Source organism: Panicum virgatum, chromosome 4N (genome assembly GCF_016808335.1).
Source record: "Panicum virgatum strain AP13 chromosome 4N, P.virgatum_v5, whole genome shotgun sequence".
Taxonomy (NCBI): domain Eukaryota; kingdom Viridiplantae; phylum Streptophyta; class Magnoliopsida; order Poales; family Poaceae; genus Panicum; species Panicum virgatum.
The window spans coordinates 40449738-40465888 of NC_053148.1; the positions used below are offsets into that span (position 1 = coordinate 40449738).

Consider the following 16151-nt stretch of genomic DNA (forward strand, 5'->3'; position numbering starts at 1 on the left):
TTCATCGTTGACTTGGAAGAAACCTTCAACAACTTCCGCAAGTTCTACTGGAAACTCAATCCAACCAATTGCGGCTTTGGCGTACCCTCTGGAAACATGACTTGGATTCATCGTCAGCCACGAGGAATTGAAGCTAACCCAGAGAAGATCAATACCATCATGGTCATGGATGCTCCAGCAACAATTAAGAACGTCCAGAAGCTCACAGGCTGCATGGCAGTCTTAAATAGATTCTTGTCTAGACTTGGAGAACGGGGCCCGAGTTCAGTGGCACTGAAAAGGTTATGAAATTATCTTTCCAACCATATAAAGATCTCCTGAAACGGACTCCATAGGTGGCCGTGCGCGTCGTTTTTGGTGCAGTATGTTTCTGGATTCTGAAAAGAAAACGAAGTCAAAGTTGAAGACGATTCGGATTTTAACGTGTACGTATCCGATGTAGTGATGTCCTCATCAAGTACAAAAACTCAAAACACATAGCCATCGCTTGCGAATTCATAATTTTCTACAGAGCATGCATTGAGCAGAAAGTAACCACATGAGCACAACGGTTCTAGAGATGGATTTTGAATCGGATGTAGATTTCGGATTTGAATAGCATCCGAATAGGAATACGAAATAGATAGCTCAAGTTCAGATTTACATCCAGATATTTACTTGTTTTGGGAGATAGCATTTACTCATTTACTTTATCGATGTAGTTATAATAGCAAAAATATTTACACATAGGGATTAAAGTATGAGTGTATAATACATGTAGAAAAGATGATAGCTCATCAAAACATTTGTCTATAATATTTCAATGATCCAATTATGAAAAAATAACTCATATTTTTCTAATTTAAAATAATTTTGTTTTGATTTTTTAGGTTTAATGATAATGTCTTATATTTTTTTTAAAAAAAGTAGAAGCAGAAAACTACCTTTGAAACCACTCAAAGGGCCAAATTTACCTAGTTGATAGTTGGACGGCCTCCGCAGTCCGATGTCGTAGTTAAAAGTTGAAAATCGGACTATTATGCTAATTCGAGGATTCCTTTAAATTTATGATAGTACAATCTTATAGACTGCGGCTCTGGAGATTTTTGCTAGATTTAGCGTTTAATAGATTTTTTTTATTTTTGTGCTACTTTTTTTGAGAATATGCAAGAACAGGATCTTAGAAATGTAATAATAAATGTCTAAATTTGTAATAATAAGGATTTTCGGTAAAGATTATTGCAGCTGGCTGGTGGTGCGGTTACACAAGCTGCAACCAGCCAGCAATTGGTAGAGAATAGCTCAGCCTCTTGCAATTGTTCGGCTTGGTAATGGTAGCTGGTTTCCTGGTTGCAGCGGCTGCAAAGTAGCTGCAGCCAACATGTATTTTAAGCATATAATCAAGCTATATATATTTTTTTGAGGGGTGTATTATCAAGCAAGATGCCTTCACTCAATGCCTATAACCACGAGGCCCACGCTCGAAAATGGGTTTAAGTTGAGAGAGTGCCCAGGCCTGTTATAGGCATTGAGCTTATTTGGTTGGGAAAAATTCCTTTTTGCCTCCCTCAACTATACGTGAAATCTGATTTTCCTCCCTGGACCGCAAAACCGGCTGAACTGGCTCCCTGTTCTTCCCATACCGGGCATGGGTCCTCCTTTAGCGGGTTTGAGGCCGGTTTCGTCCGACGTGGCGCAGGGTCGACGACACGTCCGCTGGCTCGCGTGGCGTCGCATGGCATGGGCCCACTCGTCAGTCCCCTCTCACTGATAAACGGTCCGCCGCCGCCGCCCGCGTCCTCTCTCCTCCATTTCCGCGGACCCAATCCCTGTCGTAGGGAACCCTAGCTAGGATGTCGAGCTCGATGAGCTCGAGCGCAGGTCGTGGACTGTGGAACGGAGATGGTTGGCGCCGCCAATCGCCCATCCCGTACCGCAGAGGGCCGTTCGACTACGAGCCTGCCGTGAACTGCAACTGCGGGACGAAGGCAGCCCTCTTGATCTCCTGGAGCGATGACAATCCGGAATGGAGGTACTTGAAGTGCTACAATGCTCGGGTAAGTACATAAAGTTAACTGGATTCAGTTATGGTAGTCCGTAATACAATGTACGTTTGAAATCGTTTGGTGGGAACATTGCAGTCTAGAGGATGTGGTTTCATGGAATGGTTCGAGGGGCCTGTGGATCCATTCGTCGCTACCCTGCTGGTGGACCTGCGTGACGCTGTGTGGGCGCTGAAGCGTGAAAGGGTGGAGGTGAAGTCTGCAATTGTTGATGTTGTGGTGAAGATGGAGCAGATGAAGAAGGAAATCGCTGCTCTGAAGGAAGCCAACGAAGCTCTGAATGCTGGCAACTTGGCGAAGTCACAGAAGGCAATGATGAACAAGCTGTTGGTTGTTGGTTTGGTTGTTGGATTTGGTGGTGCTGCTGCTTGCTGGTTCTTAGATTAGGCTTGTAGTGCTACCAGTAGTTTCTGTTTAACCAAGAAGAAGTGCATCAGTTAGGAATGCTAATGATCTAGATATGTGATCTAGGAGTGGACATGGTAATGGAAGTAGATGGTGCATCTGTGTGGTAGGTTGTATTTTGTGTGGTACCACCTCTTTTGTGATGCATTTGTAAAGGATGTGTACTTTGAAACTGTGGTGTGTAATGGCAGTGTTGTCTAGCTTATGGAATTTCAGCTATCCTGGGATGTATGTGTATGCCTCGAGTTTGTGATGCAAGTAAATTGACAAGATTGCAAAGGTAACAGAATGAACGATATTATTTGCACACATAATATTCAAGGCCATAGAGTTTGGCATTTTGCATAGGGCATAAGCCATCACAGTTTGGCATACATGACACAAATAGCCACACAGTTTGGCATACATGACACAAATAGCCACACAGTTTGTCATACATCACTGAACAAACATGACAGTTTAATGACACAATAAGCCACACAGTTTGGTAAACATCACAAATGGAAATAAATTGTTTGGCCTACATTCAGTAGGCATGGAAGCACTTCACAGTTTGGCAGAGTCCCAAGGAGGAAGGAGAAGCATTGGTCCTGGTGCAATCGGCTTCTTCTGAACTTGTTTCTTATTTGCTAGTTCCTGAGTTGAACATTGTGCAGATGCTGATCCTGCTCTGACTTGAACACTAACACTAGATGTTGCTGTTGATTTTGGAGCATGTGCATGCATTTTGATGGTTGCTGACCCTGATGGGCCAGTTTGAACCCTTGCCTTTGCCTTGCTGTGCACCAAACCTAGACTTTTTTCCTACAAAAGAACAAAGCTTTAATTGGTTGATAACAGATTGAAAATGGTTGATAATAATGAAATAGTTGAACTTTGTACCTTAGTATTAGCAGTAGTGGTGCCAACAGAGTCTTGGCTTCCAATTGTGAGGGACAGCTTTCTTTTGCTGGATGCAAGCACTTGATTGGAACCAGATGCATGACCAGGAACAAAATGAGCACCATGTGTTGTTGCACGACGAACTAAGGCAGGTGGAGCAGATGGTGCAATGCCACTCATGCCTCTAGTAGCAGAACCAGATGCAGCACCACCAGAAGGGGCAGTGGCACTCTTTTTGTCGCAAGAGCTCCTATTATGGCCAATACCTTCGCACTTTGCACATCTGATGACAGTTCCAACTCTAGACATCTTGGTTGCTTTTGGTTTCTCATGTGGTTCTCTAGTCCTTTGTGTCTTGGGTCTACCTGGTATCTTATTGTATCCAGGATCTCTCAGTTTTGGTCTATCAGAGGTAGGCCAGCTATCTTGGCTTTCAACTGGCTCCAAGCAGTGCATGTAGCTCTTTCTTAAGTTCTCCACCGAGTAGCAGTCAGCAATGTATTCATCCAAAGAATTTGTAATGAAATAGATACTTGATATGGCATGCAACAGGGCATTTCAGATAGCTGTCAGTACCTGCATCTGCATGTTTTAGCCTGAAGATCAACTGTGAATCTGTGATCCCAATGCTTCACCTTAAATTTGTCAGCTCCATCTCTTCTAGCACAGTACTCTTCATCTGAACAAAGTTCCACCCAGAGTTAGCCATTATAAACTTTTCATACTTGGCAGCAATCCTCCTGGCAGTCACATGCTTGTTATCTCTCCTAGGGGGACAAGTATGTTCATCTCTAAATGTTGCTATTTGCCAGCTGGTTGTTCTGGAGTACCTGGAGCACAAACAGACCCAAGGGCAGTGTTGCCAATCACATATAGCCCTAATTCTTTTAGGATCATTCTTGATGAATCTGACTACTTTTCTCTCATGCAAGCAATACCTGATGATTGCCTCTTTGAATTCTTTTTTCCCACAGAATTTCATCCCCAGCTCAAATTTTGTGACATCATCACTAGACTTGAACCTCCTGTAATGATCTTTCTTCTGCCTGATCTCCCTATCACTGCCTATCTCTTCAAATGAGTCATCAACATCTGAATCTACATAGGGAGTATCATAACCTTCACTCTGAGTATCTTCTTGAACTTGCTTTGCTGCTTTACTGCCTAAGACCACATAATCTAATGAGGTCTTTTCACCCTTCCTCAACTTCTTCTTGAAAGGTTTGTACTTACTCAGAATTTCTGCAGCTTCATCATCTTCTTCTGAGGAACATGCATCCCCAGACATATAGTCACTGTCTTCTGAGTCATCTGATCCATCACTTCCCTTCACCTCCTCATTAACAAACACACTGAGTTGCTGATACTTCTTAGTTGGACTCCTATAGAATTCTTGCAGACACATTATCTGCTTCTCAGCTTCAGCCCTTGACTAGATTTTACAGCCTACTTGCTTCTCAATTGGTTCTACACCATTATCTTCAGACATTTTCTCTTCCATATCAACCATCTCATCCTCAAAGTCACTCACATTCCTCTCTGCATCAGATTCAGCTTCACACTGTTTTTCTGCTCCACCATCCTCCACAAAAATCTCAGCAACCCCCATTTCTACAATGCATTGTGTCGGTACCCTGTAGCAGGGATACCCACTCCTACTGCAGCAAGGCAGGACCTGCGTAGTTATCTGTAACTATGCCCAAAGGACGGAGCAGTCGGGCCCCACGGGTCAGGCCTTTGCTTCACCAGGCCAACGGCCCCGGACCCGTTCCCCGCTTGGGGACGGGTCCGGAGATGCCACGTGTCCCTGAGGAAAGGAAGCTCCTAGCTGACAGCCGAGGCCTCGGACCCCCCATAGGGGTCCGGAACCTCCTGCGTCCATCCGGACCCCCCTCGCGGTAGAATCAACATACCGTCGGGGGTCCGGAGCCGCCGCGTGTCCCGAAGGCACGGGCGCGGGCTCGTGCACGAGCCTTCCGCTGGAAGACTCGCCCTCCCACCGCATTCAATGCGGGTGGCTGAGGCGTGCTCTGCTGCCGCGGCACGCGAGGGCAGCCTTTGTCAGGCCTCGCTGTGCACCGCGTATTACCAAGGTACACAGTGAAGCCGCTTGCGCCGCACCCACGCAGAACCCGTCTGCCGCATTAATTGGATACGATGGCACGACACTTTTCCATCATGCCGCCTACGCCGCAAGCTACGCGGCCCGTTCAGCTACGTGGTAGGCGACGCCGCTAGCTACGCCTGGCGCCGTTCCGACAAGACAGCGCCTGGACATGCTGAACGGGGGACTCCAGGAGCAGGCAAGGGAACCCAGGGGAGAGATCTCCTTCGCCTGCAACTCCATAATGTATGAATAGCACGTTATTCTATACTGCACCGGTTGGGCCCACCTGTCGGGGACCCAACGGCCATGTACGCGCCTCCCTTGAGATATAAAAGGGTAGCGCTCGCTGTACACGACAAGCTCTCAGGAGCACGCTAGAACACTCACACGGAGACACACGCTGGGCTTAGCTCCAAGCTGATCCAGACCCAAGCAATACAACACACAGTGGACGTATGGTATTACGCTCCGGCGGCCCGAACCACTCTAATCCTGCTTTGTTCATCGTGTTCTTGAGCGAGATCGAACTAGTCGCTAGCTAACCCCCGAGTATCCACCCTCTGGGCTGAGGCAGGTGCATTCCGCCACCCGGTTGTGGTTTGCCACACCACGACATTTGGCGCGCCAGGTAGGGGGGCAGCTGGTTTCGGTTCATCTCTTGCTCGTCTCCATGGTTCGGGTGGACGACGTGGAGATGATGGAGGGTGTGGCGTCCTCCACGCCACACGCCTCTCGCGTTCCTGCTCCAGGGGCAACCGTGCCTGTGGAGCAGCCACCGTCGGCGGCGGCGCGTGCTGCTCGTCGGCAAGAGTCAGGGCACCCGTCAAGGGCCCCCTCACAAGCTGCGAGCGGCGGAGCGCTGGCGGCGGCTAGGAAGTTGCTTCGCAACCCCTCGGCTGCTGCAGCCTCGCCAGACGCCCTGAGACAGTGGCGAGACGACGTCGACCGTCTCCTTCATCTAGCTCAGGCCTCCCCCAGTTCTGCAAAGTCTGGGCTACAACCTCCGCCTGGCAATGCGGTGGTACCTTACCACCGGCGCCAGGGGGTGCGTCGGCGTCCGTGCGCTCCCCCATAGTGAGGGGTGCGCGGACAGAAGACCTGCGGGCGGAGCTCAACCGCAGGCGCGCAGGTGAGGATGCCCGCATCTCCGTGGAGAGGGCGCGAGAGCGCCGTCTCAACATTGAGGGCCGCAACCTCAATGCTGACTTGGACGTGGTGGCACCCAAGCCTCCGGTAAACGCCCGGATACAGGCGGGCACCCCGGTGGCTGGGGTAGGCTGCGCTGTGCTGGCAGATCACCTCCGCGCAGTGGCATGGTCGTCCAAGTTCCGCCCACACCTGCCGGAGAAGTACGACGGTACCACTAACCCGTCGGAATTCCTGCAGGTGTATGTTACCGCCATCACAACAGCTGGTGGTAACAACACCGTCATGGCAAGCTACTTTCATATAGCCTTGACCGGGCCAGCCCGGACTTGGCTCATGAATCTTACTCCCGGGACGATCCAGTCCTGGGAGGAGCTCTGTGCAAGGTTCACAGCGAACTTCGCCAGTGCTTACCAGCAGCATGGTGTGGAGGCACACCTCCACGCCGTGAGGCAAAAACCCGGAGAGACGCTCCGGGCATTCATCTCCCGCTTCACCAAGGTACGGGGTACCATTCCTCGTATCTCCGATGCATCTATTATCACTGCTTTCCGACAGGGGGTACGTGACAAGAAGATGCTCGAGAAGCTGGCGACGCACGAGGTGGAAAGCGTTACCACACTTTTCTCCCTGGCAGACAAGTGTGCTTGGGCCGCTGAGGGCCGCGCATGGCACTCAGCCCCCCAAGATGGAGATACCAAAGCTGGTGGCTCCGGTGCTACCGCTCAGGGCGGTGGCAAGAAGAAGAAGAACAAGAACCGGAGTCGCGGGGTGTCACATCCTGGCGCACCAGCCGTTGCAGCAGCGGCGCTAGCTGCTGCGGCAGCGGCTGGGGGCCAGAATGCGCATGGCAAGCGTCCGCGCCCGCAAGGTGGCAGCGGAGGTTCATGCCCAGTGCATCCCAACGCACGCCACAGCGCCGTTGACTGCCGCGAGATCCAGAAGCTCGCGAAGCGGGTCAGTGGGCGACGTGAGCAGTCCTCCAAGGATGGCTCACCCCCTCTACGCCAGAGGCCTGGCAAGGAGAAAGCCTCCGGCAGCGGCGCTGCTGCTGGGGAGAAGGAGCTGGGGTACCAATCCCCCTCTCGGGAACTGAAGGGCGTGTACCAAGACGAGAACTCCGACTCCGACGACGGTGACCGCCGCAAGAAGCTGTACATAATGTACGGTGGAAGCTGGGAGCTTGTCTCCCGGCGGGACGTGAAGACCTTTCGCCGAGAGGTCCTTTCGGTGAAGCCGGGGGTCCCGAAGGCGGCGCCGCACCAGAAGTGGATGAACACCACCATCTCCTTCGGGCCATCCGACTGCCCGGAGAATATGGCTGGGGCCGGTGTACTACCTCTAGTCACCGCCCCTGTCATATCCAATGTCAGGCTCTATCACGTGCTGATCGACAGTGGGGCTGGCCTCAACGTCATCAGCTATGCAGCATTTAAGTAGCTGTAGATCCCGGAGTCCAAGCTGACTCCCTCTCGCCCATTCTCTGGGGTGGGCCCACATCCGGTGTTCCCTCTGGGGAGCATCACACTGCCGGTCACGTTCGGGACCGAGGAGAACTTCCGCACAGAGAGCGTTCAGTTCGATGTTGCGGAGGTGAACCTCCCGTTCAACGCCATCATTGGCCGGCCGGCTCTCTACCGATTCATGGCCATTGCCCATTACGGGTACTTGGTCTTGAAAATGCCTTCCCCTGCCAGTGTCCTCACCGTGCGGGGTGACCGCACCGCTGTCATCGCTGCAGTTGAGAGACTGCATGCTCTGGCGGCAGAGGTTGCACGTTCCGAGGAGGATCCATCCACCTCGCAACCTAGGGCGCCTGCAAAGGCACCTAAGGTTCAACCGTCTGATCCGGACAATGTTCTCGTGAAGACGGTGCAGATCGGAGCGGACTCCTCCAGGACCACCCGCATCGCGGGCAACCTGGAGTAGAAATAGGAAGACGTGCTCATCACTTTCCTCCGGGCAAATGTGGACGTGTTCGCCTGGGAACCGTCGCAGATGCCCAGGATCCCCAGGGAAGTGATCGAGCACCAACTGAGGATCTACCCCGATGCCACGCCGGTGCGCCAGAAACCTCGGAAGCAGTCCGTGGAGTGGCAGAACTTCATCCGTGAAGAAGTTTGCAAGCTCCTGCACGCTGGCTTCATCGAGGAGGTCTACCACCCCAAGTGGTTGGCCAACCCGGTCGTCGTTCCAAAGGCCAACGCGAAGCTTCGGATGTGCATCGACTACACTAGCCTCAATAAGGCATGTCCTAGAGACCCCTATCCTCTTCCACGTATCGATCAGATCGTGGACTCCACCTCCGAGTGCGATCTTTTGTCGCTCCTAGATGCATACTCTGGTTTCCACCAGATTCAGATGTCTAGAGAGGATAGGAAGCATACTGCTTTTGTAACAGTAGATGAGCTTTATTGCTATATTGTTATGCCATATGGTCTACGGAATGCCTTACCCACGTTTGTACGAGCTATGAACAAAACTTTCTGTAATCTAGTCAGAGATATTGTTGAGGTGTATGTTGATGACATTGTGGTCAAGACCAAGGTAGGGTCAACCCTGGTTGAGGACCTATCCCTCGTCTTCGACCGGCTGCGCACCACGCACACGAAGCTGAATCCCGAGAAGTGCATCTTCGGCGTCTCGGCAGGGAAGCTGCTGGGTTTCCTGGTCTCACATCGAGGGATCGAGGCAAACCCAGCCAAGATCAAGGCGATCGAAGTGATGAGGCCTCCCGGCCGCATCAAGGACATCCAGAAGCTTACTGGATCTCTCGTCGCTCTTAGCCGCTTCATATCGAGGCTGGCTGAGAGGGCCCTCCCCTTCTTCAAGCTATTGAGAAGGTCCGGTCCATTCTCTTGGACCGAAGAGACTGAACAAGCCTTCCAGGAACTGAAGCAACATCTCACCTCACTGCCAGTATTGGTGGCTCCAGAGCCGGGTGAGACGTTGTTTCTGTCTCTTGCTGCGTCTGCGGAGGCGGTCAGCATGGTGCTGGTCGCCGAGAGGACGGAGCAAGCTCGCCAGGGGGACACCAGGGTCTCCCCGGCCAAGGATGGTGAGCCGGACCCCACACATGGGGGCCCGTCAGCCTCACCTCTGTCTGAATGTTCGGACCCCGGACAAGGGGGTCCGGAGGAGCCTCGTCCCAGTGGAAATCCAGAACCGCTGGGGGCCCAAGGACCTGACGTGGTCGATAAGGGCAAGCCGGACCCGGCCACCAGGGTCCGGACCATCCAAAGGCCAGTCTACTATGTCAGCGAAGTCCTCCACTAGGCGAAGGCCAGGTATCTTGAGACGCATAAGCTAATCTATGCAATACTTATTGCGTCCAGGAAACTTCGCCACTACTTTCAGGCACACCGAGTTGTCGTAGTGACCTCTTACCCGCTAAGAGCGATCCTGCACAACTCCAACGCCACGGGCAATATCGCCAAGTGGGCGGCAGAGTTAGCTGAGTTCCAATTGGACTTTCAGCCTCGCCATGCAGTCAAGAGCCAGATCCTGGCTGATTTCATAGCGGAATGGACTCCTTCCCCAAGCAATTCTGGGGGTCCGGACTTCAACGCCGGACCCTCGGAGCCGGAAGTCAGGACACCAGTCTTCACCGAGCCCCACTAGACACTCTTCTTCGATGGTTCCGCCCGCGAGAAGTGGGCCGGGGCTGGTGTGGTCCTCACCGACCCAAGCGGGGATCAGCTGAAGTACATGGTGCACCTTGAATTCAAGGCCACCAACAACATGGCGGAGTACGAAGCTCTGATCTTTGGCCTGACTCAAGCCCTGTCTCTGGGGGTCCGGCAGCTTCTGGTGAAGGGGGACTCTCAGCTAATCATCAAGCAGGTCTGAGGGGATTGCAGCTGCAACAATCCCCAGCTCGCGGCATACCTCATCCACGTGAGGAAGCTCGAGAAGGACTTCGATGCCTTGGAACTGCAACATGTTCCCCGCGAACTCAACTCAGCAGCAGGTGATCTCTCCGCGAGAGCATCTACCTGGGCATTCGTGCCTGAGGGCGTCTTCGAAAGATGGCTGCTGAGACCAACCGCCCAGCCTGCCGAACTGGGTGAAGGGGATCAAGATAGCACCTCGAAGCTAGCGGTCCCGGCGGCATACCACCTGTGGTGCCCGCTCTGGGTTGTGAGATCTGTCGAGGATCCTGGAGACCTCGTGGAGCCGCTCCCACCTGCTCAGGGAGCTCCCGATGCATGGATCTCCGAGATCTGGGGCTACCTGAAAGACAATATCCTCCCTGATGACGATGTGTCCGCTGAGCGCATAATACGATTGGCTAAACGCTACGCGGTGGTACAAGGGTATCTCTACCGCCGTGGCGCTAATGGTGTCCTCATGCGGTGCATTTCCCAGGGAGAGGGCCGTGAGTTGCTCGCGGAGATCCATGGAGGCGAGTGCGGAAGTCATTCCTCATCTCGCACGCTTGTTGGCAAGGCCTTTCAGCATGGCTTCTACTGGCCGACAGCACTCCAGGATGCGGCTGAGGTGGTAAAGTCCTGCAAAGCATGCCAGTTCTATGCAAAGCAAATACACACACCGGCTCAAGCTCTGCAAATGATTCCGCCCTCGTGGTCATTTGCCATGTGGGGCATGGATATCCTGGGGCCATTCCCTCGGGCCATCGGCGGGTACCGGTTCCTCTATGTCGCCATTGACAAGTTCACAAAGTGGCCAGAGGTTACCCCGGTGGTGAACATCACTAAGAAATCAGCAGTCGCATTCCTCAAGTCCATTGTGTGTAGATTTGGCGTCCCAAACCGCATCATTGCGGACAACGGGACCCAATTCAAAAGCAGACTCTTCCAAGAGTACTGCGAGGACATCGGCATCCAGCTATGCTTTGCGTCCGTGGCACATCCTCGCAGCAATGGACAGGTTGAGAGAGCGAATGCAGAGATCCTCACGGGTCTCAAGACTTGCACCTACAACTGCTTGAAAAAGCATGGTGCCAAATGGGTTGACGAGCTTCTGTGCGTGCTATGGGGCAATCGGACCACACCCAGCCGAGCCACCGGGGAGACTCCATTCTTCCTGGTCTACGGGGCTGAAGCATGCCTTCCCCCAGATATTCACCTGGGCTCACCACGGGTCCAGGCTTTTGATGAATCCATGCAGGAACAACTGTGGCGCGACGATGTGGACTTCGTTGACGAACGAAGGTGGCGAGCAGCAATCCGAAATGCACGCTACAACCAAGCGCTCATGCGCTATCATCAACGGTTCGTGCATAGTAGGGAGCTCCGGGATGGCGACCTCGTCCTCAGACAGATCCTGAACCGAGCAGGGCTCCACAAACTCTCCCCCAGCTGGGAGGGGCCCTTCAAGGTCACAGAGGTGTGGCGGCCCGGGTGCGTTTGTCTTGCCACAGAAGATGGAGTGCCGCTACCCAACCCATGGAATATGGAGCATCTGCGTAAGTTTTACACTTAGGCAGAGCAGGGAAATGAACTTTTCCTTTCTAATAAGATAGAATCAGTGTGCGGCCTAGAGCAGTTGGGGGTCCGCCCCCGTAAACCCGACCTCTGGCATCCATCGCACCGTCGGCTAGCATTAACGCACGGCCCAGAGCGGTAGAGGTCCACCCTCGTAAACCCAGCCTCTGGCATCCATCGCGCAAGCCATGTATATCAAGTTGCAAAGGAAAAATTTACCCCAGTTCTATCTCTGTGTCAAAATTTAATTTCGCATTTCAATTCTCAAGATTTTACTTTTCTAACCCCCGCGCGGACTGCCACTATTGTCGCTTCAACTAAGATCTGTATTGAGTCGCTGGACTCCCGAACAGGTCCGGACCCTCTTGCTGCTAGGAGAGGGGTCCGGACTCCTAGAGACCTGCTCTGGAGAGGGGGTGCTTGTTTCCTAGGGTGGTCCGGAGTTCTGTGTAGCCGCTTAGCCGGTTCCGTACCCAAAGCCTACACACTCCACCACCCTGTAACGAGTGCTCTAGTACCTGGAGCCGGGTAATTAGGGGCCCGGACCTCGTTCTAGCTCAAGAGTTGGCTTCCTAAGACCTACACGGCATGTCCAGCTCCATATCTCAAAGGATCGAGTGTGACAAGATGACCCCACCCACCAGTGGCGGAGCCAGGAATCTGTGCCTGGGTATGCCAAATGCTAAAAAAAATTGAAGCAAAATGTATATAATATAGTGAATGAAAAGTTATAACAGCCATTACATTTATCGAATCCATAATAATAACCAAAGTACAAGTTCGAAACATAAATATTATAAAATAGTAACAATTACTACAATATAACTCTACGATCCCCTTGTTGGAAGAGATTGATGATATCCTCGTCTTTCACTTGACTAAAGAATTCCCTCTCATTAAATGTAACCAAGCAATTGTTCAAATATTCATCACCCATTTTGTTCCTTTGCTTGTTCTTCACATAATTCAGTGTGGAAAATACTCTTTCAACACTAGCAGTGGCTACAGGAAGAATTAGCACCAGCTTAAGAAGCTTGTAAACAACATAATATTGTTCATCCTTTTGTGTGTTCACAAGCTTAACTGAAAGCTCACACAGGTTCTTCAAATTTTTAAACCTTTCATCTCTACGAACATGAGAAATGTACATATTAAGCTGCCATGGAAGTTTCCCTAATTCCTCAGTTGTGAAATCTTTAGGATAAAACTTTGTAGCAAGTGTAACCAACTTGGCTTGATCATAAGCAGCAAATGAATCAAGTGGGCTAAATGCTGCCATGCAAGAAAGTAGCTCTGTGTTTACCTCATCGAATCTGTCATTCAGTTCTCGAAGTTGCCTATCAATGACGCTCACAAACATGTCAACATGGAAGCGATGATAGTTCATTGCGCCATTATAGAACCCTCTTTTAGGCCTCCCAACAGGATAATAAGAACCCTCCATGTCAACAACTTTAATCTTGTACTTCACACAAAAAGAAGTAACCCTCTGAAGAAAATTATTCCATCCTTCCTCTTCCCGCAAGCACTGCAAATGAAACTTTGTAAGATCAACAAGCTCCATGGCATTCACAATATCATGGTCTTTCTTTTGCAAGGCCCTACTCAAGTCCTCGGTATAACCAAATATTTCTTGCATCAAGTGTGCCATGAATACAAACTCGAATGACCGAAATGATGTCAACATAGTCATAGCTGATTGAGCCTCCGCTGTAGTATACTCTTTTCCAATCTTCACCAAAACACGCCTGATTGCAGGATACATAGAGATAACATGCATCACAGTTTTGTAGTGAGAGCCCCAACGAGTATCACACGGCCTTCCCAAACCCATTTCTTGATTCAAACCCTTTCCGGTTTCTTCTTCCTCCAACTCTAATGCATCAATTAGTTCCTCAGCCTGAGCCATTCGAAGCATTCTCATCTTTTTGCAAGAATTGCCAAGAACATTTAACAAGATAACAAGCTGTCCAAAAAACCATGTGCAATCCCCACTCTCCTTAGTAACAGCAACAAGAGTTAATTGCAACTGATGAGCAAAGCAATGAACATAATAGGCATATGGAGACTCATCCATAATAAGTTTTTTCAGCCCATTAGCATTACCTTTCATATTGCTAGCTCCATCGTATCCTTGCCCACGAACCATTGCAAAGGTCAAATTATACTTCATAAGCATATGCTCCACTGCAGCCTTAAGTGTCATAGCACTAGTATCTTCAACATGGGCAACACCAAGAAATCTTTCAACTGCCCTTCCTTTCTTATCAACGTAACGCAAGCAAACAGCTAGCTGTTCATTCTGGTACACATCAGCAGACTCATCAGCAAGTATTGCAAAGTTTTGACCACCAAGTTCCTCAATTACTAGCTTAGTAGTCTCTTGTGCACAACATTTGATGAGCTCATGTTGTACTTGATGGCATGTCATCTTATAGTTCTGTGGAGCATTCTTTAGAACCACCCTGTCAACCTCTTCAAAATTTCCTGCAAGCCAATTTAAAAGCTCAAGGAAATTTCCTTTGTTTAGCGAGTCTTCACTTTCATCATGCCCTCTAAATGCCAAGCCTTGGCGCAATAGAAACCTTAAGCACTTGAGTGTCCATGTCAAACGAAGCTTATATAAAGCTTTGTACTGCTGTGGTGTTTGAAGCAATAGACTCTCGAATTGATGTTCTTGGTGTAGTGAACCTATCATATTTCTCTTGAGCTTCAGCATGAGCACTACTGACAGTACCCATGTGTTTTTTCAATCTTGATTTTAGGTGCCAATTTCGCCACCCACCCTTCACAAATGTATCACCACCTGGGCATTTTCTTTTATCTTTGAACAAATAGCAAACGAACCAGAAAGCGGCATCTCTTTCTACACTGTACTCAAGCCACTTATTTTGCTTAAACCAAACTGGGCAAAAGCGGCGTGGATGATCACTTATGTCTCTATATGGAAAATCATGATTCTTTGGCTGACATGGACCCAACTCAATATATCTCCTTCTAACTCTATCTTGGTCATTTACAGCATACCTTGAGATGGCTATTCGCTTCCCAGGATCATGCTCAAGTGCTTCCAAATCTGCTCCATCTTCACCCTCTTCATCAGTTGCTGCATCATCTTGTACAATTGGAGTTGGGGAGCCTCTGTCCGATTGGGGAGCTTCATCATTTGCTTCAACAGCGGACTGTGCCAGTGCTTCATCATCATCCTGTGCTTGCACAAGTGCTATCTGCAAATTGTTCTCGATCTCAACAGGAGGAGGATTTGGTGTAGATGCCAAATCTGCTTTTTTTGCCTTTGCTTTCTCCCATATTGTAAATATACTGCTAGTAGCCTTCTTCTTCATCTAGATTACAATTTACATAGAAATAAATGTTACAAAATTATTGAATAAAGTAGCACACATACAGCAGTATAAAAACAAATAAATTAGAACAGAAAAATAAAATATTTACCTAGTTGCCTGCTGCAATTGAGATCGATGACGCGCCGGTGCTTGCTGGCTGCTGGTTGCTGGTCACCGGCCGCCCGTCGTCGGTCGCCACAGCACTGCAAAAGAAGCAGATAGAAATGACGAGATCTGGGGTCTGGGGATTGGACGTCAGCAAGACAGCAACGCAAGGGGACGGACGAAAGGGGAAAGAAATCGTCTACCTGGCTACCTGCTTGCCGGCTGAGATGTGGCCTCCTCAGCTCGCACAGTCACAGGCCACAGCGAGATGCGCCGCCGCTGCTTCCGCTTGGGAGTCGCCCACGAGCACGATGCTCGATGCTCAGAATAGGAAAGGGCAAGGCCAGTGGGAGCTGACGGGAGATGGCCTCTTCACTTTTGCTCTTGGGCCTAGCCAAATGATGGGCTGTTCAGCTGCTCACTCCAACTTGGTGGGCTTTTGCATCTTGGTAATTAAAAAATAGAATATACATGTATTTTGGTATATGTATTTATTTTTTGTGCTGAAATCTTGGGTATTCCAAGGAATACCCAGGCATACCCTTATCTCCGCCAGTGGCACCCACTGCTAGGAAGGGTCTGGAGCGTCGGAGCCAGGTCCGGAAAGATCGTGTTGTTTCCTTGAGTGGTTCGGAGCTCTGTGTAGCGCCTTAGCTTGGTTCCGCACCCTAAA

General features: G+C 50.3%; 2 protein-coding genes across 2 annotated transcripts; both read right to left on the reverse strand.

Moving 5' to 3' along the window:
• Window positions 1–12721: 12721 nt before the first annotated feature.
• Window positions 12722–14026, reverse strand: LOC120669704. Its single transcript, XM_039949529.1, has 2 exons — window positions 13333–14026; window positions 12722–13031 (listed from the first exon to the last, which is right to left on the reverse strand). Exons 1-2 carry the CDS (start codon window positions 13951–13953, stop codon window positions 12996–12998), a joined length of 657 nt encoding a protein of 218 aa, XP_039805463.1. The 5' UTR covers window positions 13954–14026; the 3' UTR covers window positions 12722–12995.
• Window positions 14027–14647: 621 nt separating this feature from the next.
• LOC120669398 lies at window positions 14648–15889 on the reverse strand. Its single transcript, XM_039949158.1, has 3 exons — window positions 15682–15889; window positions 15483–15576; window positions 14648–15373 (listed from the first exon to the last, which is right to left on the reverse strand). Exon 3 carries the CDS (start codon window positions 15371–15373, stop codon window positions 14648–14650), a length of 726 nt encoding a protein of 241 aa, XP_039805092.1. The 5' UTR covers window positions 15483–15576; window positions 15682–15889.
• Between the last annotated feature and the right edge of the window lie 262 nt (window positions 15890–16151).